The 26205-nt window shown below is 36.5% G+C and overlaps 1 protein-coding gene across 3 annotated transcripts in view; it reads right to left on the bottom strand.

Moving 5' to 3' along the window:
* The window catches only part of LOC108358384 (chromatin modification-related protein eaf-1), a 65337-nt gene that overhangs the window by 1148 nt on the left and 37984 nt on the right, over positions 1-26205 (bottom strand). For all 3 annotated transcript variants that reach the window (XM_017609674.1, XM_017609675.1, XM_017609676.1), the window contains exons 3-4: positions 4715-5069; positions 1221-4611 (exon numbers count right to left, since the gene is read on the bottom strand). In XM_017609674.1, the coding sequence (XP_017465163.1) occupies positions 1221-4611; positions 4715-5069 (3746 nt within the window). The remainder of the gene's footprint in view (positions 1-1220; positions 4612-4714; positions 5070-26205) is intronic.

Below are 26205 nucleotides of genomic sequence, written 5' to 3'. Positions count from 1 at the left end.
TAAAACCGGGAATGGATGCTTTGTTTTGGACACTTAAGGTTACCTTCCTTTATTTAGTAGCCCTTTAGGAAGTTAGCAAATGTCGGCATTCTTCGAGTTTTTTCTACGAATATTTGCACTTTCTAAGTTAATCTGCATCACAAGGTTCTAGGCCCATGAAGATACTCTCCAGTTCGCCTCTAGTCGTCCCGGACTGCTGAAGATCAAAAGGGACGTCGACGGAAACTGGCGGGGAGTCATGTGTCTTCTTTGAAGCAAGCACTTTTCACGCGTCACTGATACGAAGGGTGGAGTTCCGCCTCTCCGTCTATGGGTTATGGCACATAATGAACTGCGCTGCTGGAATAGGAGGGAGGCTCTAAGATCATGACGACCATGCGGTGGTTTCAAGTACAAAATTTCCACAAACGCTCTCTTTCGACGCTGGGGCTAGGGGAATCCGTAAACTACTTGGGCATACTGAACAAAAACCTACGCTTTTAGGTTACAAGATCATTTTAGATGGCTCTCTTCAGTTTTAAGGAAGCGATCAGACATAGTAGGAGCTCTTTCGAGTATCCACCTCTTCTAAGGGTACCGCCCGCAGTGATTACTTTAACTTAAGTGTCAAAAATTACAAGCAATCGCCATGCATGAACCATAAGGGATATTACTTAAAAAACAAAATCAAAGCTTAAGTGCTTCGGCAAATTTGGATCGTTATTTTTGATTTTTATTTATTCGAAAATACCATAACCGTTATTTTCAGATTAAGTCTTTTAAATATATCATAAAGAACGCATTCGTAACAACGCAGTCTCCTTTACAACGATTATAAATGCTCACAAAAAAATACAAATCCAAAATGACGATTATTTGGGATCGAAAAAACAAAAATTATATGATAACGATAAAATTTGGCCGAAACAATGAAAACTTCAAATTAAACGATTATTAGATATATATCGACAAAAAAAGCCATAGCGATTTGAATTATCTAAAAATAGAAGTCCCGGTATTTACTGGTCATTTTGGACTCCTGCTTCAAACACCTTCGACAGTATTACAATCTTTAAGTTCCAAATCATTATCTGTTCAGTTAATTTTACAAATTGCAATACTGCATAAATAATAAAATTTAAAATGTATGTAGGTGGCAACCTTATAATATTACGAAATAATAAAAAGGTACTTAAATAAGTGTAACATGAAACAACACTTTTCACTATCTATCTACTTACTTCGCCACCAGCAGAATCACCGATTGCTGCTCCACATCCGTACGCGCTTCCTTCTCCAGCCAGCGCTTAAAATTCTCCTTCGTGGGCTTCTTAACTAGCGTCTTTATTAGGTCGCCACCCAGAAATTTCACTTCCTTATCGTCCACTGACGTCTCACGTTCACTGCGTCTTTCGTTGCTAGTACTACTACCTGCCGCATTGGTAGGTGGCTGCGCTTCCACTGGCGCCAAAACGACGACACTCACCACCTTCTTGCCACGTAATTCTTCATTATCCGGCAGTGGGAACTGAGCACCATTAAGTTTCAACGGCAGATAGCGATTATACTGCCTCTCTGCCGCCAAGTCCACTGGTGGCACCACAGTCGCATCCGACTTAATATACTTTTCCGAAACACGCTTCTCGTTATCTGCATCAAAGTGTACCACTTTCACGTCCACACCCTGTTTATGTGGCAATGCATTTGATTCCTTAACGCGCTCGATATCCTTTTCGCTTAGCGCCACCTTGTCACCATTTGGCTTTACGACGGTAACGACTTTCTTGGATGCAGAGATTTGTGCTGCACCACCCGCACCATAGAAGTGCTGCAAGTGTTCGGCGGGCAGATTCTCCAACGCCACGTCGCCTACCTTATCATAGTCCAATACGGAAATATCTGCATTATTAAGTATGCCAGATGACAGTAGCTGTTGGCGCAAATCATCAGGCACTTCATCGGGCAGCTGTAGTAGTGTTTGTGAAGCCTTTGTGCTCTTCACCTCATTTAGCGTGGGTTGTGCGTTCTGCTCAGCGTTGCTACTGCTTGCCGTGGAAGAGGCTTGACCGTAGCTACTGCTGCTAGTGGATTGGGTCGTTGGCAGATAGGGGTTTTCATTACCAGAAGCCACTTGTGCTCCAAAGCTGAACTGGCTTACTGGAGTTTTATCCTCGCTGCGGCGCTGTTCGAGTTGTTTAAAGACATCCGAGTGTAAGGTAGAGACGCTAAATTGTGGTGAACTACCCGCAGAAGTATTGGGTAGAGATGAGGAAATAAGACTACCAGCGGTCTGCCTCGGTTGTTGTGCGTAGTTCGTGGTCTGACTGGCTAGCACATGTGTGGCACCGGTTTGTTGAGGAAACTGGCTAGAGTGGTACTGATTATATGCATTCGGTGGCATGGGTGTGACAATCATGACCTTCTCGCCATCAGTAGTTTGAGCGTACTGAGGCGGAGCTGGCGTCGTGGTGCTGTAGCCGTTTCGGGGACTGTTATGTGCGGTCACAAAGTTGCTAAAATGTTGTTGCTCTTGCGGTGCTTGTGCCTGACTTTGTGAAATATGCTGAGCTGCAGTGCTGATGTAGTGACCGCTTGAGGAAACTGCCGAAGAGCCAGCATTGCCGCTTGTATATTGATTGTGTTGCTGTTGTTGGCTTGAATAGGATTGTTGTGCGTGATTTGGCGCAGGTGTGGGTCCCAACTGCGGCGCCGGTATGTCGTGCAACACCTGATTCTGTGATTGGAAGCCAAAACTGCCAAAGCCATTGTATTGTCCGCCGCCAATTGGTGTCTCGATAGTTTCCGTGATATGTTGCTCGTATTTCGGTATGGACTTAAGAAGCTCAGTTTCCTTTGAAGGCTCTGCGCCAAAGTAGTTGTGCAGCGACTTAATGGGATCGGATGAATGCAGTGAAGCGGCGGTGGGGCCATTGGCAACAGAAGAGCTAATTGGTTGACTTTGGAAGGCTTGCTTTTGACTTTGTTGGGTCTTTTGCTGAGTTTGATAAGATTGTTGGTGCGACTGTTGTTGCAATGGCTGTTGCGACTGATGTGCCTGTGGCTGCTGTGGCTGGTAACGACTGGAGGCTAGTTTCTGGCTCAGCAGCTGCGTGTGTGAGTGTGATTGTTGTGACTGCTTAAAATAGTTGCTACTACCACTGCTACCGCTGCTACTGCTGGCGCTGTTCGCATTCGGCTGCGTTGGCTGTGGTGAGGGTAGTGAGAAAGTCGGCTGTTGCACGTATTGCGGTTGGCGGTTGAATTGATAGGGCTGTTGTGAGTGATAGTTCTGTTGCTGTTTAAGCGGTTGGGCGTGCTGATGTTGTTGGGGTTGCTGCTGTTGTTGATAGTGTTGCTGGTGCGTTTGCGCAGTCTGATAGTTGGTATTCTCCAGCTTTGCGGGTATCGGCACTGGTTTAATGTGGGGTTGCGCCGGTAGCAAAGTAGGACGGAATTTCACCGGCTGATATGGCAAACCTGATTGGCGCGCGGGCAACTCCTGACTCTTTGGCGGCGCGGTGGGGAAGAAGACCGACTGCTTAGCGGGTGCGGGAGTAGGTTTTTGAAATAAACTGCTAAAGAATGATTGCTGCTGGTTGCTGGGTTGCTGCTGGTATTGTTGATTTTGGTTAAAGAAGAAATGAGATTGCGGTGCGCTCGAAGCCGCAAAAGTCTTGCGGAATTGTGTTTGTGCTTGTGGCAGCTGTTGCAAGGTGGGTACTGGTGATGGAGACGGTGGTGTTGGCGGTGCTGGTGGAGGTGCAACTGCGCTGTTGAGAACTGAATTGAAGGCGGGTCGTTGCTGTTGTGTCTGCTGCTGTTGTTGGTGTTGTGGCTGGTACTGAGTATATTGCTGCTTTTGATAGAAGCTCGGTTGGGGCTGTTGCACCAGAGCAGCTGGCGGACGGAAGTAATTACCGGTATGCTGCAGTGGTAATTGTTGCTTCTGAATATGTGCCTGCTGATGTGGTTGCTGTTGCTGTTTCTGTGGCTGCTGTTGTGGGTGCTGATGCTGATGCTGATTCTGATAGTGTTTCTGCTGGAAAGATTCTGTGAAAAACTGACTAGCGCCGGCATGTGCGTGTCCTTGTGCGCTCGCACCAAAATCCGCTCGAGTGTTATAAGCATCCGCTTTGTAGCTTCCTGCTTGCCCACTTACGCCAACCGGTATGGCCACTACTTGATTTTGTATGCTTTCAGCGTCATGTTCTTCGATTTGGTGTCCTGCTTGCGATTTATCCTCGGAGCCGAAGGTCACATGTATGCCACTGTTGCTGTGATATTTCTCCGAATCAGGGTGGATTATGGTGCGTAGAGTGGTGGTCTTGACTGGTGGCGCTGGAGTTGCTGGCAATGGGTAGTGCACGATTTCCTCTTCCTCTTCGTCCTCATTATCGTCGTTGTTAAGTGAGGCGATGGGGCTTTCCAAATGCAGTTTGTTGTTCTGGTCCTTCTTGTAGTTTACATAGAATACATGCACCTTCTCCTTCTTCTTCTTTGTCACTAAGGGTTGAGGTTCAGGTTCGGGTAGCGTCTCATTTGAGTCTTTAATGATGATTTCAATAATAGGCTCCGGCGCTTCCAAGTATTGTGGATAGTATTGGGGACCAATGTAGTTGGTTGGAAATTGTGCTAGAAGGTGATTGACAAAGCAAGGAGTAAAAAAAAGAAATACAATTTGATGGTTAAATTTTTTATTTTTATGTACATTTATGTTCCCCGTTTTCCTACTTACCAATGGCGTCTTGTCCATTATAGTACCCACTTTGCGGATAATACGATTGCCCATCATTCTCGTATCCAGCACGTCGACTTGCAATTTCCGGATAGAGATAGCCGGCGTTTTCGAAATCGTAAAGCGTACGTTTTCCTCGCTTATCGCTGGCATCCGCTGTACCGCCTGCTGATGACTTCAGCGTTTTACGTGTTGTGCTAGCTGTAGTGGCAGTCTTTGCTGTCGTTTTTGTAGCTGTTTTGCCATTTTCGCTTCCGGTAGATTTTAACGCGGTCGCAGGCTTCACCGTTGTTGCCTTTGTACTTGATTTTGAATCAGTTCCTGCTGTGGCTAGGGTTATTGAAATCCCAATCAACTGAAAGAAACGAAGGAGCAAAATTTTAATGCTGTGACACTTGGATATTTTGTGGAACAGTTATAAAAGCTAGGCTTCAACGAGCTCAATAAATAGGTATTAAATGCGCTAAGAATTTGGTAATATATAAATTGTTATCTAGAAAGTTTTTATGGTCAGAGAATAAACATCTTTTCCACATGCACGTGGAAAAATTTCCTTTATGAAATTTTTGACATGCACTTCTCAAGTGCCCTAAATTAAAAATTTCTTAAGTAAGATGGCAATTCGCCCTATCAGTAAAAAACTACTTGGTGTATCTGCAGCTTTTTTGGCATGTCCTTCAGCTAGCCTTTTATTTAACTTTAATATTTCAATCGCAAAAATCCTTCACTGAGCAATAAATTTCAATCCTCTTCCTCATTACAATTCATTTCAAGCGCAATAATTATTGACATCCTCTTTGTGAGTTAAAAAAAAAAACTGCGGTCTTCAACTAAATTTATCTTAAATAAAACTCAGTTTTTCGGCTCAATATTTACCTCACTCACATATTACTCATGAAAAAAAAGCGTTCTTCCTCCTTTGCTCATCTAGCTTTCATGGCTGAGTAGTTTTAATCTTTGCTTAACTCAGTAAAACAGCAGAAATCGTTCATTGAGCAATCATTGTTTTATCATTTGGTACAGGGATTTTTTTTCTAAACGTTGATGATAAATATTTTTCGTATCACTTTAACAGCCGGTTTCACAAGCAAATTTAAATGGAAAATTATTTTTAATTTTCTGTCTATTTTAATATAAAATTCAAAAAATTAAAATCGTTTTGCACTTAAATTGCTTTCTTGAATTTGGCTGTAAAACTTCGGAGTGATGAAAATACAAGTAATGCTATCAATACGAATAAACTCTTTTACAAGTACTCCTTATGCAAATTCATTAGTGAGCCCAACATGTGAGGAGTTTATAGTGAAGAGAACATAAATAACGCTAGCGCTCTTGGAGTGCTCTTAAAAAATTAAACTTCTCAAAGCGAAAGCATATTTTTGTTCGTAAGAACTCTCTTTTAAGAAGGTCAACGACAGTCTTCACATTTTTTGACGAGTTTTTAGGAATATGGTAGAAATTAAGTGGCAAGACGAAGAAAGTTTCGGTTGCGCTCCAATCTTGCAAAAAAATTCTGGGTTGCACCAGAGGCCTTTGTGTTTCCCTCTCCTGCCGGATCTTGACGAGAAGCGTCATACCGATATAATATCATGGAGTACTAGTCCTTCGGACAGCATGACAAATAAAGCCTTGCTCAAATTAGTAGTTAAGACACTCAGAACCACCAAGACGGTCCGGCATAATGCCACGTGGCTGTAGTTTAGAGTGAACAATTTCTAGACAAATAGACTACTTCAGTGCTCGTTAAAGTGGTGGTCCGCGGACCGGTGCCGGTCCGTAAGCCATAAGTCGCCGGTCCGCAAAGGGCGTCGCGAAATGGACAACGATTTTCTTACCATTGTGAGACTGGGTTTTCAACCATGAGTATTATTAAGACAAAGTACAGGAACAGTTTAAATATTAGTTCTCCATTGCGTGTCGCACTGTCCACAATTGAGCCACGACTTGATAAGCTTGTAAATAATAAACAGGCTCACCTCTCGCATTAGTAAACATCGACTTTCGTAACTTTACAAGGAATGATACCTTCCAATAGCATTAATATAATTTTAATAAAACTTGACGTGCTTATAATAAGTCTTATTATTATAACTTTACAGTTATTACATTTGTGATGTTTTATATTACTGTTTAATGAGGCTATATACAACTTGTATAATAAAAACAACTTAAATTTGTTAAACATTCATAAAAAATCGCTAATATCTGCTATCATTAAATGGTAATAGGTCATATATAGACACCCGGCTAATAAAGAAATTCATTTAAACAAATTTTAATACATATATGAGATGATTGTAAACGAAAAATAATCAATAAAAAAAGGTACCGGTCCCCGACGTAATAGAAAAACTGCAGCCGGTCCGTCACACTCAAAAGTTTGACGAGCACTGGACTACTTGATCCGGGGCTTGTACTTTGCACTAAATAACAAAGCCAATTTTGAGGTCGGCATGGAAGTGACTACTGCTGTTTATTTTGGAACTGGCCACCCCAGTTCAACCATGTGGAATTAAATCACCAATATGCTCAAAAGCTAACAAAATGCCCCACAAATCGGTGAATTGCAATAATTGTGGTAGCAATTAAATAAATAACCAAAGAAAGAAAATTCGCAGTTAATATCTATTTAATCTAAAAAAAATTAATGAAAGCCTTTTCTGATAATTAATCAAAGTGTGTTATATTGTGGAGTGTCTTTTAGGTTGCACACAAATGCGAAATAAACTTTTATTATATATACTATGTGTATATGCATATAGATAATTACTGACGTTGAAAAATTGAATTTCTATGTTGCTTACAAATATGCTACAATATAGTAGTTTTATTTACACATGCACGGCGGCTTAACGCCGGAATGAAGCACAGCGCTAGGAGATTAAATAATATATGTATATGTATTTGTGAAAAATTACTTTATAATTTTCGGTAATTTTTACAAATTATGAAATTAGCTGTAAAACAAAAATATTTTCAATTATATAATTTTGGATAAGGCTGAGAAAAACCAATTTACCCCAAATAAGCAGAGACAGTGACAAATGGTTGTAGGACAAAATAATTAGGAAAGAAATAGTTTAGTGGAAACTACGCCTAGATTTTTGCCAACTCTTTATTATTATATGAACGATATGATAAGTAAGTATGTCGACATAAAGTATACAAACCGACTTCAGTTCTCATATGAAGATTTTAAATCACCGTTAAATTCTTCATGATACATTGATCGGATTTAAACCATGGTATGGCATCACCTTTCCTTAAAAAAAAAAAAGAATTATAGAAATCGGTTAACGTGGTCCAAAGCTATGCGGTAACATACATACATGAAAAAAATTAAAAAATATTCCTACGAATTGATAACCGCCTTATTTGTTGAGTCGGTTGGTGATTAATATAACATAAAACCTTTTATTTAACCAAAACAAAAGTTGCTCATTTATTAAAAACAAAAGAAATTGTTTTAAACATATCATGAAGAGTGTTGCCATTTTCATACAAATGTATTCCACATTGATATAATATTGTCTTAAATTTCAAGGAATACTACATATTTTCCCTCAGTGTAAATTTAGAATCATTTTCATATAATTTTTTCCAAATAAATATATAAATTTCGCATTAATTCGCAAACCAGAGCCAATTAAAAAAAAAAAACATGAATATATGTATTCTGAATCAGCGGGCTTTTCTTCCACGTTTAAAAAAAAAATAGTTTTTTTGATTGTAAGTTCAGTTTTTTCAATGTGCTTGTGGTTGAAAAATTTTTAACGTTATCACAAAATTAGAGTATTCCGACGTAGGTTTATCCAAAAGCTTATTGCTCAGCACAACAGGCTCTTTAAAAATCAAAAACGACAACATATGCATAATCCTCAGAAACCGCTGGTCTTACGAATAGTTTACAACGTTACGTTACAACGCCAAAAATTTTGTTTCAACGCCTCAAGAACTATAAAAAATGTTAGTCAGAGTTATTATCGCACATCTAAAGGTCAATGTCCTTCATTTCAAATCTTATGACCTTCACAAAAAATTCCTTTTAGTATACCTAGTCACAGCTGTTTTCAAAATAAAGCTTTCATAAGTCTCTTTGGTCTGATACATGTTCTAATTAACCGATGAATTAAGTTTAATTTGAGTTTTCTTAAAAGCGGCGATCCTTTTCAAACCCATTTCGATTGATAGCCATATTTTAATAATTCATTTAATTTTTTAAAGATACTTTCAAAATAAATCCTTCTTCTTTCTCTTTCGCCTGACACCCAACTGTGCTAAATATTACAATTACGTAGGTGCCATAATTTAAGTTGAGTTCGATTTTTTAAACAGGTGGCCACCTTCCTAAATATATTTTAGAAATAAAGCCTTTACAAACTCATTACTACTGACGCTTATATTTGAGTAATTCATCCAACGCGTTAAATAATTTCAATATCTCTTTCTAAACACGTGGCAACCCTCTTGGAGCATTCTGTATTTAGACTACATAAATATTTCTTACGCTCTTTCACTTGGCGCCCGTAGTTCTATATTTCAAATAACTTGTGTATAAGTTTACCAAAGTCAACTTTTTAAACAGGTGGCAACACTCTTCAAATATTTACAACTACTTCCTTCTCAAACTACTTTCACCTGACGCCCACATGGTGATACAGATTTGTATTACCCAATTCCCTTAATTCAAATTGAATTTTATTTTTTAAACAGGTGGCACCACTGATCACGAAAAAATTCATATACATATATTCATGAGCAACAGAGTATAGTGCAAGCATATTTTTACCAGTCGCACTTTCTCAGTGCCATTAACACACTCACCCGCAACCTCAAGTATTGTAGTTTTGATCGCCCTCACTTGCGCTTATTATCTACGAGTACATATCTACCCTACCTTGCTTTGCGGTCTGCAAAGTTTACTCGCAATTAATCAATATATTTATTTATTGTTTACCATGGTGGATGGCGTTCGCGCAACAGCTCAATAGGTCAATGTCAATGTTTATTGTGACGCTTGCAACTCAATTAAAAGTGGAGCAAAAGCAATGCTCATACATACACGAGTGCGTCTGTATGAAGAAGTAAATGCAATTAAATGCTTCATTTAATTTTTCCCTTTTCCATTTTACGCCATAATAAAATTGTGTAATTTAACATTTTAATTAAATGCGATAAACGACCCTATCCACACAATTTTACAAGTGCTAGGTTAATGAATATCACGACACGCTTCAATAACAGTTAACACGTAAATTTTTACCATTATTATGTTTTTTGTTAGCCACTGAAGTGTTTGAGAGGCAATCATAAGCAAAGTTGATGCAGTTAATTTAACCGGTATAATTTTTTTAATAATGTTTACATATCTACAATAGAAAAGTAAACATGCCTAAACCAGCTTCTACCCTGTAGTCAAATGTACTAGTTGTAAACTACTTCACAACTAGTATGAACCGCATGCCCAACTAGTCAGCCAACTATCTTTTTTCCATGCAATCAACTGGTATTTTTAACATGGGGATGTCCTACGAGATGGCAATTGTCAGATTTCGGTCAGAAATATACCAGTCTCATACTAGTTCAAAATACACAGAAAACTACTAGTCCAATTATGGACCAAAACCACTACTTTGGAAGTCAAAATATAAAATGAATTCATGAATATACAATAAAAAACTTTTGATTAAGTACACTTTAATACATTTCATATTTTTATTTAGCAACCTTAGATTTGCCAATAATTACTGTTAAATTTTTTGAGTATTAATTAAAAGGAGAAATAAATACATAAATATTTCAAACTTTCGAACATAAATTTAAAAGCATTTTCCATTAAATGATATTAAAAGTAAAAGCTTTCAAGTACAATAAACATTATATTTTTATCTTTTTTAATAGTATTGAATATGGAAAAGAAAACATTTTAGTTAAAAATAAAACGAATACTTAAGTTCATTTTTGAGTGAACTAAAAAAAAATAAAAGTTTTCATTAAGATAAATTAAATTCATTAACTTTGCGTATTTCAGACCTTTCTTTTTAAAATTTTTTAAATGTAATAATGTTTAAAATTTGAGATTTGGACTTTATTGTATTAAACTGTCAAAGTCAAATAAAACAGGGCATGAATAAACCGCTTTGCACCTGGTACAAGTCTGGTCATTTTCGAACTAGTTCGGTTTCAGTCAGGAAATTCTGGTTGTAAACTAGTATTTTTCCTGACTAGTTTGGGGTTTCACTGCAGGGTATCTATAAACGTAAGAGTCCCATAAGAGTCATCCCGGAAGCCTCCTGTACGAGTAATAAAAGAGCGTCTCTATACACCCGAATTCCTCCTCGTGGAGTAATGGAAGACTACTCCCACATTGCTCCATAACGAGCATTTTACATAAGCTAAAAAGATTTTACTTTTTACGCAATTCATTTAATTAATTTTTTAATCATTTACATATATACATACTTATGCACATACATACAAGATTTAAGCTGCATATTACAAAAACAGAAAAAAACATAAATAAAACTTATTACATTATTAACTAAAATTGGAAAACGGATATCGAACAGTAATGACAAACTCAAACATTATACATACATACATATATACATATACTTTTATATAATCCACAAGATAAGTGTGGCGAGGATGATTTCCTGGAAAAGTTATTTAACTTGTATTCACCTGGGAGTGGGCCAAACGATTCACGCCTTGAAAAATTTCCGGCTGTACCCAGTAAATTTTCCGAGCGGGGCAAGATTGCAACGCTAGAACTTAGACGCCTTAATTGCTGGCCCCGTAATCTGAAATATATTTTGAGTTAAATAATACAATCATTTGTAAGATTAAATAATAAATGTGGTCATACATACCAGCGGCTCTAAAGATTGGCTCCCCAATTTATTTGATTGTTTCCTGATTTTAATTTTTCAATAAGAAATACATACATATGCATGTATGTAAGTATGAATGTACACATCAGTTATCTGTCTTTCTTTCTTCATACATTTTCCAAAAACACAAAATTATGTTGAAGAAGGTGCGGCGTATAGCTCTCCTATCAATCAAAACGAATACTCCTGGATTGCTCGCTTAGGAGACATCGATTTTTGCTCCTAAGCGAGTAATAACGGAGTACAAAACCAACAAATCTCGCTTATACCTCCGAAATCATGTATCCGGGAGGATACTTTTGTTGCTCACTTGGGAGATCTCCCATTATACTCCTAAGTGAGAAATACAGGAGTGAAAAACCGACTAATCTCGCTTATTGCTCCCAAATCATGCCTCAGGGAGCATTCTTTAACTGATAGCTTAGGAGATGTCCCTATCGAGTAATAAGGGAGTAAAAAGTCCACAAATCTCTCTTATTGATCCGAAATCAGGTCAAGCAGAGTACTCTTTTATTCCTCACTTAAGGAGATCTCCATTCAAGTTCTAGTGGGCTAATCCAAGCCAAAAAATAAAATCCGCAAACTGACTGAAATTTTAGTATTTGGTCTAGTAATGATTCTCTTTTGGATTCATCCTCAAAAATTATATTAACCTCATAAGAGAAGAAATCATTTTCTTAAATTTTTGTCAGTTTGCGGTCGCATTGCGGAATTTTTGTTAGCTTGGTCGAATGCATACGAACAGTATGGTCAGGGTAAGGGAGACTAAGTTGTAACGTACGTATATTTTTGAAGAGAGAGCAGATGTGTTATATATGTATATCTGTCCTTCCTGAAATTACTACTATTTTAAATATCTGGATCTAATGCTTATTACAACAAATAGGGGCGTTTGTACTTTTTGCAAATTTCGGAATTATCTATGCGCGATTTTCATTCGCTTTTGGCATCGCTACCTCCCAAATATGGCGAAACTTTTTGACATTGCTGAAAGCTTATTTGTTGTTGCATGTTGGCTGTGCTACCTTTGACTTTCTCCCGCTGTTGTTTACGTCGATATATGAATATATGTACCTATTTCGCCATTTCTTCCGTTAGCCAACAAATTCGTAGCAATGACGCAGAAGACAGCGAGTTGAGTTAATGCAAATATTTTAATTTTCGTTTTTGTTTTACTTTGCGGTTATATGGGGAAAAATGAGTGGGCGTTTCAGTTTCATTGGCTTGCTACCAGCCTATATATTTATTTATATACTATTATCTCACTGCAATTTGGCATTGTTTTATTTATTTATTTTCTTCTTTTTGTGTACCTTCACTGACCTACACAATATCCTTATTAGACACAACATTTGCTATTTGGTTGGTTGGTTGGTTTAAGTGGATTCTCACCCTGATAACAAGCAATTAGCTAATTTGCCATTTTGATTCCGCAACTCGTGCAACCTGCAACCATTTGGCGGCTTTAATAAATTTCAATACATCATACAGAGAGGGAGGCAGCTGCACTCTGAAATATTCTGCAGGAATGGTTTGCCGAGTGTCTTTAGCCTCATCCTAGCAAAGGCTGGACACTCTCACAGAAGGTGTTCGACTATCTTATTTGAGCCCGGCTTTGTTTTGCCCAGAACTCAATCTTCCTGAGCGAGCGCCCATGTCCACCGCGTGGGACAGATTCAGTGCGGAGCCGCTCTTGCTAGTTCGTCCGCTGCCTCGTTTCCGTAGATGCCCCTATGTCCCGGGACCCATATTAGGGTAATTTCGTATTGATTAGAAATATAGGCCAGCTTTCTCCTATATTTCTCCACTATCTGAGATCTAACAGAGGTAGAAGAAAGTGCCTGAATAGCCGCTTGGCTCCCCGAGAGGATGTTCACCTGCGTTCTCGAAAACCCCTGCACCAACTTTGACCCATACGTAAAGACAGTTAAGCCCTGCAAAAACCCGAAATTTCCCTGATTCCAGTCACTGCCGCCTGGGAATTTCGTGCGGGGCTTATGGTGAACCCAAGTCTTCGAGAGGATATAGTCAGTGGGCAGCGCTTTAATTTCAGACGGTATTACGTCTAGGATGGAACCGTGCCCGAATTGTCTTTCCTTCCAGAGTCCCTGGGCACGCAGTCTGATGGCGCTGTTAGCAGATGAATTTTCGATAAAGATATCTTTGGGTAGTAAGTCAACAAACACGTTTAAAACGTCCTTCGGACAGAATCTCATTGCATTTGTTACGCTAGCGGCTGCTGACCTTTGAATTCCGCCTAGCTTTTTAACTACGCAATTCTTAGTAAGGGCTGGCCACCAGACCAGCGCCCCGTAACAGATTATAGGTCGGACTATAGCTGTGTACATTCAGTGCACAATTCTTGGTTTCAAACCCTATCTGTTACCCAACATTCTCCTGGTTGCATAGAGAGACAGTGGCCTTCCTCGTACGCTCCTCAATGTTTGGTTTCCAATTAAGTTTGGGATCCAGAATAACTGTAAGGTACTTCATCTTGTTTGACAGATCCAGTTCCGTTCCTCGGCACCTTGGTTTAGTAAAATTAGGTAATTTTGTTTTATTTGTGAAAAGCATAAGGTCAGTTTTCTCAGAGTTTACGCTAAGACAACAACTTATGGCCCATGAACCAACTATCTTTAAAGTCCTTTCCATAATTCCACTTATGACCGAAGGAAACTGATCCGATACCAGTATCGCTACATCGTCGGCGTATGCCACCGCTTTGATTCTCTGAGAGTCCAGCTTTATTTTTGGTATTTATTCAAATTAATTTTGGTTGGTGTTGGTTTCTTATACATAAACATGTTTTTTTTAATTTTTTTCAAAATTGTTGATTTATATAATCTAGTAATTTTTGCATATTTTTCGGACATCGCTTGTATTTGCATATTTATGTGAGTTGTGGTAATCGATGTACTGGTTTGTTTCCGCTTTGCTTGAATATTCACTGTTATATATTTTGTGTAAGCAAGTGATCAACGATATCGAGATGCTAATTAGTCAGTGATTAATGAGTTGGATAATGTCATTGACACCCTTTGACAGAAAAAAATATCACAAAAACCAAAAACTAAAAGATAATAAAAAAAGAAAAAAAGGGACTTTGAAGATTCAACCTAAAGACAATTGATTAAAATACACAGTCCAACAATTTTACAAAAATGTTACTCAACACAAAAAAAAAACAATAATAATTTTGAAAGAGGATGTCTCCCAAACCAACTTTTCCGAATACAATATTAATCCAGAGGGTCTGATTTTTTCAAGAGGGGTTTAAGTTTTAACACTTTAGACGAAAGTGCAATTGATTTATCGAAAGTATCATGTATAAAACGAATTCAAATGAAATGTCTGTCTTCAGACTACTATAGTAGAATTTAGTGAGGATTTTTTTTTTGTAGTAGATTTGAACCCTGAACACCTACTTAAATGGGCATTTTTGCCCCTTTCTTAAAACAGCTATAATGAAAATTGGTTAAAAAGGGCACTTACAGGGATAAAATATTCCACGAATATTTTAAGCGGACAATTTTGCAGGGGGTCTTCGCAGCTGAAAAACTTGTGCGGATTGGGACAAGTGCATAAGAGAGCTTAGGTCACGCTAGTGTACCCGGCATAAGTTCTATAAATCCACCAAAAGCAGTCCTTTCTTCGATTTTCCTTTGAATATTTTCTCGATTAGTTTGATTTTCTAATGAAGCCTCTCGCCATGTTTTTTTGAGTCTGGTGCTCCATGCGCCAAGCATTTTTACAAGATGCTTAAAATGCGGATATGTACGGAAAGCATGGAGGAAGTTGTAGGTCATAATCAGCCCGAAAGCAGGGAAGATAAATAACTTACAGCAAATGATTTCAAACCAATAAGTCTTTCAACGTTCACACTAAAAACACTGGATAGATTAATCGATCACACAATGGACACAGCTCAACACGTATTACCTCACTATATAAAAAGCGCTGGAACCTTAGGAATACATCCTTGCCGCCGTCCTGGATAGTGAAAAGGCCTTCAATAATGTTGGAGTGATAAAGGTAATTTAAAAAAGATAATGAAAATGAATAATGAAGGTAATAGTTGTGCGATTAACAAAAAAGAAAACTAGCATATAGCATGCCAAATAAAATAAAATAAATTTTCAAAATGGACTCTAATTTGGGTAATAATATTCCAGCTTACGTGGAGCAATAAAAAATCGAATTGGATAATTTGTACCAACTAATAAATGTTGCTAGGTAACATAGCAGCATAGTAATTTATACAGCTTTTGTTGACTATGGGAAATAAGTAATCAACAAAAGCCAAAATACCATATGTAAATATTCAACAACTAATTAATGCGACCGACAATTTTTCAAAATCCTGAGAATAATAAAAATACATGCATGAATTAATAAAAGATCATTAATTAAACTTATTAAATAATAACTTTACATATATGTATGCATGTACACATGATTGCATGAATAGTACATTCGAAGCCTAACTATATTTAGGTACAATGTATATCAGCACGAACAAAAAATGCTGGCTTGTACTGTAATAAGATCACTAAAAGAAACAAGTTAGCTGACATTCGAAATACTTGAAACGTCAATGGCACATCTTTGCAGTGTCTGTTACATCGTCAATACATATGTACATACATATCTGCATATGTAACAACCCAGACAGCTACCGTGGGCTTTTCGTGATATTCCGGATTTACAGGCGCAAGTAGCGCTAGCTTGCGGCAGGTTTTGAAATAGTTTTTGTGCAAAAAATAAAAACATTGCATAAAATTCAACAGAAAACGCATGGAGTAATACAATCACTTTAGGAAGTTAACAGTATCATGTGAAAAGAAAAACAATAAAAGTGTAGCTGTCATACATACATATTTACATATAAATAAGTATTTACATATAAATAAGTAAGCATACACACTAGATCGTACCAGAAAAAAAGAATTCGCCGTACAGCACTGAGACTAAGGTAGTATTTTTGAAAGACAATTTCGAAATTTTTTCCGGCTTCCGGAAAGTGCTCTATAAGTGCTGACAAATGCCTTTCAGGATTTCCTAGGAGTAATACTATACCTTTTCCAACATTATTTCAGAAAAACACAAATGTATTTCAGAAAAGGCCAAATTAATTTCAGAAAAGGCCAAATTAATTTCAGAAAAACTCAAATGTATTTCAGAAAAGTTCAAATGATTTTCAGAAAATCGCAAATGTATTTCTGAAAAGGTCAAATGTATTTCAGAAAATCACAAATGTATTTCAGTAAATCACAAATGTATTTCAGAAAAATATTTTTGGAATACTGTTATGCTTTTCTGAAACACATTTGGGTTTTTCTGAAAAACATTTGGCCTTTTCCAAAACACATTTTCCGTTTTCTGAAATACAGTTGAGTTTTTCTGAAGTTCATTTGGCCTTTTCTGAAATTCATTTGGCCTTTTCTGAAATACATTTGTGTTTTTCTGAAATACTGTTGGAAAAGGTGTAGATCAGAAACTAATCTGGAAACTGTTAAGAAAGCTGCAAGATTATTTGTGAGCATTACAGTAAATCTATACGACGATACATCGGCGCTGAGTTTCAATATTCGGGCGAAGAAGTGCCCTGAAATTGCCATACCGAAGGATACTATGAATCCTATGTTCAGCTTTTCAAAGAGGTTAAAAACTGATCTGACTAATAAGAAGAGCTGTGCCGTTCGGTACATATCGCATAAACCAAAACATAATTACCTGGTACACTGAAGGCTTATTGACTGCCCATATTCTGGGCGGAAACATATTCCATAAAAAGATGCGCGGATGTTTTGCTATCGAGCGAAACTACCGGATTACCATCATCTCGCTCTTCACTGACAGCCAAGCGACTATCAAGGCCCACAAATCTCATCAGATAACATCTAAACTAGTGATAGAGTGCCTTGATAAGCTGAATACTCTTGGTCTGACTAATCGAGGTTTGCTTCTGTGGATTCCGGGACTTATAGGTATTGAAGGAAATGAGATTGCTAATAAACTTGCGCAAAAAGGAAGTCCAGAGCCTTTATGTGGCATAAGAAGAAGGGCACTCTTTGCCCTGGCCGGGTTAGAGAAAGAGGCTCAAAGAAACCCCTTTCACTTAAAGCTCCCATACAATTGATTATTAAGTTATGGAATTTTTTGTTACAGCTCCTTCATTTATGCAGCAAGCAACGTGAAAGTTCGCATTATTTTCATTCATTATCAACAAAAAGCTTACCAGTCGGGTTACTCGAACCTATAGTCTCCATGCAACAGATTGTTCAGGTATGGGATTTTACTTTAAAACTCCTTTATTTGTACTCCTAATAGTAGTAGATGATAGTTATACGCAGCGTCATTTTCGCTTCTACGAAGACATTCGCGATCGCAAACTTCGGTTTGGTAAGACTTCCGTTTGAAATATAGCCATCGCCAAGATTATAATGGCATAATATATACAAAAATATTTGCGTATTTTTCAGATTTTTGTCATAATAATAATAAAATTCTGAATAAATGGCCACTCATATCACAGTTGCATTGAGTTGCAAAAAATACGAAGAATGTAAGATTAAACAAATCCATATTGAAAAAGAATCAAAACAACAGCTATATAACTGCAACATTAGCTGCCACAACAATCAGTCTCAACAGCAATTAAGTGTCATCAGATTGTAGCAACATTTTGCGCCTCTCGCTAAACAACAATTAACTTCAATTCTTGTTGGCGTATACTTAGCGGTATTCAATTGCAAACAATCCGTTCGTAGCGTGCAATGAGTCGCATAAAGCGTTGAGCGTTAGGCTACGTGTCTGCAACTGTAATCCACTACTGGGCTTCCACAATACGTAGTACATCTTTGCTGCCTTCTAAAGATGGCGTTTTTTCCCTTTGTTGGTGTCACTGTTTATTTTCCCATCGCTCGCATTTTTGTTGTTGTTGCATACAGTAATGATATACTACTGTAGGATATGCTAATATCTGAGCATTCATTTATTTAATTTTTCATCATCTTTCAGTTTTCAATTGTGACTTTGCTTTTGTTTAGCTGTTTATGCCTCTTCTGCGAGTTTCGTCAACATTCACAGTCAGCTGCTCTATACCGTTATAGCAGTTTCATTGTCTGCTGTAGCAATTAGTAGCTGCCGCAAACTGCTGCCACAACTAATACCGTTGCGTAGAGCTAAGTTTGTGAATGGATTTTTTCCAAACGTTTTCATTTCGAATTTGCTATGCTTGCGTATATTCGCATCCAACTGATGTGGTAAATATTATGATAGTTGTTATGTTTGTTATTTTAGTGACGGTATTTTTGTGTGCTTTTGTGTGTCTTGCACGCTTGTACTGAACTTTTACCATTTAACGATGTTGCAGTGTTGCAATGTTTCATCTAATGTTATAGCTTCAATTTCTGGTAGGAACATGCAACCAAAGTTGCACGCATAGTTGTAGCGCAAATTAATATTGCCGCTCCCATAATCGGCAAGTCTCTTGCAATTATAAAATGTATAAAACTGATATAAATTTTGTGAATTTTCTCAGTCTTCTCGATTGCTGCAATCAAAACACACTCGCACATATCAGATTCCTATTCCCCAATTTACAATCAATATAATCGTAATTACATATATTACTAACTAGCAAATACGCGGTTTACTTCACTGTGCCTTAAAAGTATCTTTGTGCTGTTTAATACCCGTACTTTTACATTTCATTTGTTTTATCAATTTAATTTTGATAAAATTTTTCTAACGGGTGGCAATCCTCCTCAATCCCATTCCCGGCTTTAAACTTTTCTAAAGTTTGATACCCATATTGCAATATTCAATTTACCTTATCAATTAAGTTAAATTAAAATTTTGAAACAGGTGGCAACCTTCAACATAATATTTTGGGATATAAGCCTTCTTAAATGTCTTTCTTTTGACAGCCATATTGCAATATCTACTTTATCATGTCCATTTACTTAAACTGCAATTTTCAAACCGATGGCAACTCTCCAATTTTTTCTTTCTTTATTTTAAGTTAGACCTCTACCAATACATCGGTGAAAACTACATTCAAAACCATGCATTAGTTTTCGAGTGATGCGCGTACAAACATACAGACAGACAAAATTTCTAAAAATTGTTGATTTGGCTTATATTGCTCCAATAAAGAGAGGCGTTTCACACTGAGCGATTGTTGCTTTCAATTGAAATATTGCAGTAAAATCGCCTCATCTAAACACCGTATAAGGGCAAACTTGATAGAGAGCAATAGGTTCATTTCGAGAGTTCTACTTCCTACCGCAGTGAAGCTCTGGAACTTCTACTGAATCCCCTTCCTGAAAACCAATTGCTGGAGATGCCTAAGATTTGGTCGTTGTTCTTCTGTTTTGAAAACCAGTTATCTTCAAGCATTCCCCATAAAGGGCAATGGGAAAAACTGCTAAGGTCTACACTCAAGGTCTCTATGCTGATAGTTTTACCGATGGCTCAAATATTGGGTTCTCACTGAACTAAGCTTTCTGACCTTTTTAGTATACTTCAAGCATTAGCAGCTTCTTTGACTGTGTAATGCCACAGTGTTGGCACATCTATCACAATCTATACTAACAACGAAGCTGTTACTAAATTTATGGAGTGTAATAAGGTATCTCCGAAGCAACTAGCCGAGGGAGTTTCACAAGTTAATTTTGTGCTCCCGGGCATAAAAGGGTTTTTGAGGCTGAGGTTTACTCTCCGCATGTTGCAGAAACACAACTATGTAGTTGCCCTCTTGCTAGGACCAACTTAGGTCGGTGATAGATGGAACTGAAGCAACATGCAGTGTTACAAGGCAGATCTTTTGCTGATTGATTTGTGAGAAATCTAGCACTCTGCTTTCAACGAAGCTCTGAAAGCAACTGGCTTGCCCAGTCGCTGACTTCTTTCGTAGCTGCAGAGCCTAGGAAGAGTTGGAGAGTATCGAGCACCAGCATCTCGGTCACCGTTCTATCTTTGCAATAACACGAATTCAAATGTAATACAAGCAATTATTTCAGTGTCTAACCGCTTTTAAATCTATGGATATAGTGATCGCTATCGCATTGTTAAGACAAGGCGATAGGTTCGACCACAACGGAAATTGAAAGGAGCCGAATCCTTAGAATGCTGTTCAAATGAACTGCAACGTATTTCATAAATTGACCGTAATCTGTCGGGAAAAGGGTATTTTGTCTATTTAATGTTTACTATTTTTCTAGCTCATTATATAACAAACACCACGTAAAACCACATTTTAAACATTGTGCAAAAATTATACATAATCTGCAAAGTTTCATCTAAGTCAGTGGTTCCCAAAGTGGTCCAGGTGGACCCCCAGAGGTCTACGTTGGCGTGAAGAAAAATTAGGGGTCCACAATACCTTACGTCTTGTCGTGTTGGGGGTCCACGAAGATTTATCTGGTTTCAATAGTAAATAACAAATATGTTAGCTTAGCTTTACCTAGGCAAAAATCCGATTTTTTCGGTTGTTTCTGAGAGGCTGTGAAAAATAGTCTTATTAAGACCTTAAATAAGTCTTTTGAAGCTTTGGGATTTTAATTTTAAGATTTCTTGGCTGAAATTTTTTAGGAATTTCGGTTCCCATGAAGTTCTAACAGATATTGCGAAAAAAATTCTTTGGCATAGTTATTGCTTTTTTAATGGTCCGCCCGCTTGAAAAAATTTGTTTAAGTTAGGTCGGCATATGGATAAGATAGCCTGTTTATTTAGCTTTAATTTGTTTTTTAAAGACTCCATTAATTGTTTTGAGTTTTGGATTTAAAGACAGAGTTCGCAAAAATTCCTCACATACTATTTCTCTTTTTATTTTTACTACTGCGAGTTTAGGATTGAAGCTCTGGCGCGACGCAACTTTCCATCGTTAGATCTAATCTTCACAATATTTTGTTGAGTTTTGGGAATATGGTAGAAAATTATCAGCAGGGGGTTCACCGAAACAAGAAAAATTTTTAAAGTGGTCTACGAGAAAACAAGTTTGGGAACCCCTAATCTAAGTTTTAAACTTTTTGTTCAGAATTTTTTTGAGTTTAAAAACCCATCAAATTGTGGGATAACAAAGTGCAAGTTTTAAGTTGCTAAAAAATTGCGTTGATTTTTAATGATATTTTTTTCTGACTGCATTATGAATTTTTTTTAAATATTCATCAATTCGCTTTCATTTCTATTTAAACCCGATAACAAAAAATTGGTAAATGGTATGAACTGCAATTAAAAAGAGGAAAGTTTTTCGGTTGTTAATTGGCAGTTCGAACAGCCAGTCCAATGCAACAGTAAAATATTTACATATATAAAAATGCATAAATTTGCATCCGAAACTATACGTACTATGATGTATACATTTTTACATACATGTTTACAACAGTTTTTTGGCACGCAGTTCCGCTACTTTATTTTGAAAGTCGTGCACCTCACGCATCAATATGTAGGTACATACATATGTCTGTCAAACCACTCAACTGGCCAGTCTGCCCATTAGCCAATTGGCACCCGTGCAGCTACTACATGTTGTCAATGTTGACATGTGTCAATGACATTATTGCCAGACATGCGATAACAATATACTACCTGAATCAAATAAACTTGTTAAAATAAAATTTTAAATTATTTTATGGGTTTTATTTATGTTCATACATAGAGTGCTTTCCAACTAAGTAGGGAAATAATTTTCAAACAAATTTAGTTAAACACAAATTTGTTTAAAATTAAAAAAAAAAAATTAAAAATTACATATTTCAAATTTCCACATAATTATTCGAATTTTCTTCAAACTCTTCTTCCATCTCACCCAAAAGAAAATACTACATATGTACATGTTTCCGTTAGTAAATGCGCTAACTGCTACTGCTAATTAAGTACCTAATTAAACCAGAAGTATCCAGCCATGCTAACATTGTAAGCACAAATAGTATGAAGGCAAACATAAAGCATTGTATGCACATGGTATGTATGTATGTGTGTTGCATACACACTAAATGCAATTTAAACTTTGTACACTTCATTCGTCACTCATTTGACACGGATTCTTGTTTGGGTGACAATGACATGGAAACGTTCAAAGCTAACTTAACTACAATGGCCGGTATAACAGGTGTCACAACATACTTCGAAACAACAAAAATGTACAAATTTTAGTTTGAATTTTAGTTGACTGGTGCAAACTGAAGTGAACTCTAACTTTTCGCGTTAACATTTATCATTTGTCATTTGCTAAACGTAGGTACATGCATTCACATTTGTTTATGCAGTTTGTACATAATATAAACTTATATTAAAGCTGTAGCAGGTCGATGTCTGTGCATTATAGATGTTAAGGAAAAATTAATTTGGTGGTCTTTATTAGAGCAACAGAACCCAAATCAACAATTTTTAGAATCTTCGTCTGCATGTGCGTCCGTCTGTCTGTCTGTCTGTGTATTTGTACGCACATTACTCGAAAACTGTTGTATGGAATCGAATTCCGCTTTCGCCAATGCATTTCTAAATGTCTGACTTAAAATGTAGAAGAAAAAATTAGAGAGTTGCCACCTGTTTCTAAATTGCAGTATAGGTAAATTGTTAAGATAAATTCAATATTGCAATATGGCTGTCAAAAGAAAGAAGTTTAAAAAGACCTACAGCCGAAAAAATTGTGCGGAAGGTTGCCAGCTGTTTGAAAGTTTTAATTAAATTTAATTAAGAAGATGAATTAAAAATTGCCGAAAATATTTTTTACGGGGGTTGCCACCTATTTGAAAAATTGTATTCATAAATGCTAGTATTACACTAAAGATGTTTAAGACAGTTTATTGTTGAACAAATTTTTTAAGGGGGTTGCCATCTGTTTGAAATTTTTTTTTCAGCTAAATTGATAAGGTTGCTAAATTGTGGAAGATTGCCAGCTGTTTGAAAGTTTTAATTAAATTTAATTAAGAAGATGAATTAAAAATTGCCGAAAATATTTTCTGCAGGGGTTGCCACCTATTTGAAAAATTGTATTCATAAATGCTGGTATTACACTAAAGATGTTTAAGAAAGTTTATTGTTGAACAAATATTTTAAGCGGGTTGCCATCTGTTTGAATTTTTTTTTCAGCTAAATTGATAAGGTAAGCTAAACACTGGATTAGTACACCTTTGAAGAAAGTGTGTATTAAATATGTATACTCAGTTATAAGATAAATTTAAATTTCAAGCAGAAATTCGATACTCTACTTACTTTTTAAATACTTTCGAAAATATATTCTGTCTTTTCCTGAGTTTCGCCTGAAAAAAATTTCACCCGAAAATTTGTCATCCGCCCATAGTAAAACCATGGAAACCAAAAGTGAAAAGTGAATCGGTTCGAGGAAATTAAACTCATGATAAGGCTGATTAACCAGGGACGTGAACTGGTTTTGAACCGGAAAACGGATTTTTTCTATTAATTAACTGAACCATTAACCGAACCGAAATTTTCCACAAATGTTTGATCCGAACCGAAAACCGAACCACTTTTCATAGAGGTTTAAAGGTTCGTTTCAACCAATTTTCAAAATATAAATTTAACCGTTTCTTTTTTTTTGTTAAATATGGTAATACATACCATGTTTCTTTACCATGTGGCAATATCAAATGTAAAGGCAACCCATCTCATTTAACAGACGCTTGACACTTTAGATTTAAACTTGCGTTTAATTTTTTTTTTTGATTTCTGAACCGTTGAACCGAACTGACCAAATTTTTCATCCAGTTCACGTACCTGATATTAACTTACGTTACAAAAAAAGGAGGCTTCATAAATCGAAAATTTGTTTGAATATCTCCCTTCATGAAGCTCTTTAAATATATTTTATTTTTTACGAATGAAGCCATAAGAATTTTGAGAGGGAGTAACAACACAAAAATACTTTTAGGGTGCAGTGAAGCATGCCGGCTATTTGGTAGTAATATAATAAAATACTACTTCTGATTTGGGTGTAAAATAGGAGTATAATAGTATATCGGTAAAAATTAATTACTAAATATTATTAGTATGAGTATTATTTTAACAGGAAATGTTTAGGTTTTGTTTAGCGTTTGTGTGGTTTTCACTCCTTCCTTTCTATATGTTGTATAATAGTAAATAACCTTCTCTAACGTAAGTATTTTTTGTTGTAAATTTATTAAAAACTATCATCGCATAACCATATAAACTAATAATCAGGTGATCAAAAAAACAAAAATAAAGTCGAAATTTTAACGCTCTCATCCACTAGGATTGTTCTATGCCGAAAAATTAAACCCCCGATTTTTTATTTTTAAATCAAAAAAATATTCGCTCAAAGCGCTCAAAGTTTGTCATATGGAAAAAAATATTTTTAATAGAAATGAAATTTCCCGGAAAACCCTGTTTCTCTCCCGTAGACTTCGATTACTAATACCCATTTGTTTTTTACCATTTTTTTAACTGCTTGAAAATATTTGCTATTTTCGCAAATCCGAAAAACCCTTATGCATACATATGGTTATGATAATTGATAATGACAAAGGTTATAGTATTGACACTTGATAATAGTGATTTGTAATGGTACCTAAACTAACCTAATTGGTAATAATAAAGGTAACAGCAATGGAAATGGTAAGCATCGAACGATAGCGATACATTGATTTTCTTTGTTTTTCAGTACGCGTTTTTTACTCATCTCTCAGATGTCTATATGCGCACTTTAATAACAGCCCCACTTGCTGATAAGAACCCCAACTTCTGCTCGCATATGTATGAAACTAACTCAAGCTTCAGCTATGAGCGATCTGTGTGCGCAACTTCTTAGAGCCTAGTCTATCGGTTTAAGCATAACTAAAACCCAATATTTCAGCTTCATTATTTTTTTGCAGCAAAATACTATTAGACATCAAAAAGCATTCAACTATTGTAATGCCAGTAGATATCTAATAAATTTTGGCTTTGTTTGAGGCAGTACCTCACACTGCAAGTTTTTGACGTAGAATACGTCTTACCTTAAGGTATGGGGGCTATGTTCAAATGTTGTAGTTGTAATTTTTAGAGCTTCACAAAAACGCTTATTGCACGAGAACTAATAAAGCGATTTCAAAGAAAAGTGTGGCGTTTCAAAGATAAAATTCCAAACCTGTCGACAGATTCATTTTGTCTCCTTCCCACACTTCCAACATATGCACGTGTTTGCAAAATGATGACGAGGTGATTTTGTATGGAAAATCATTTATGCCCATATATTTGAATAAAATAAACATATATAGAAGATATGAACCAATACTTCCCATATACCAAACGAAAGGAAAACTCTTGAATTTTTGATTAAAGAAAACAAAAACAAAATCATTCGAGCGGTTTTCGAGCATTTTGGTAATGAAAAAAATTTGCAAATTTTTTCAACAATTTTTTGCCTTAAAATGCTCAATATTTGTTAAATTTATATAAAATTTGTACCCGATAATATTTCTACTGCTCCAAAGAACCTATATCCCGAAAATGAAAGTTATATATGCCAACAATAAGTTGCTAGAGCACTTTAAAGGCTCAAAATTGACCCCAAAATAAGACAATGTTTACCGTTGTTTTTACGACAGAAACCGAATTGGTTATTTACAAAAA

This window comes from Rhagoletis zephyria, unplaced genomic scaffold (assembly GCF_001687245.7).
Source record: "Rhagoletis zephyria isolate East Lansing unplaced genomic scaffold, Rhagoletis_zephyria_1.1 Rzeph_scaffold_00246, whole genome shotgun sequence".
Taxonomy (NCBI): Eukaryota; Metazoa; Arthropoda; class Insecta; order Diptera; family Tephritidae; genus Rhagoletis; species Rhagoletis zephyria.
Note: the sequence above shows the minus strand (reverse complement) of the source record. Positions and strands in the feature narration are given on the sequence as shown.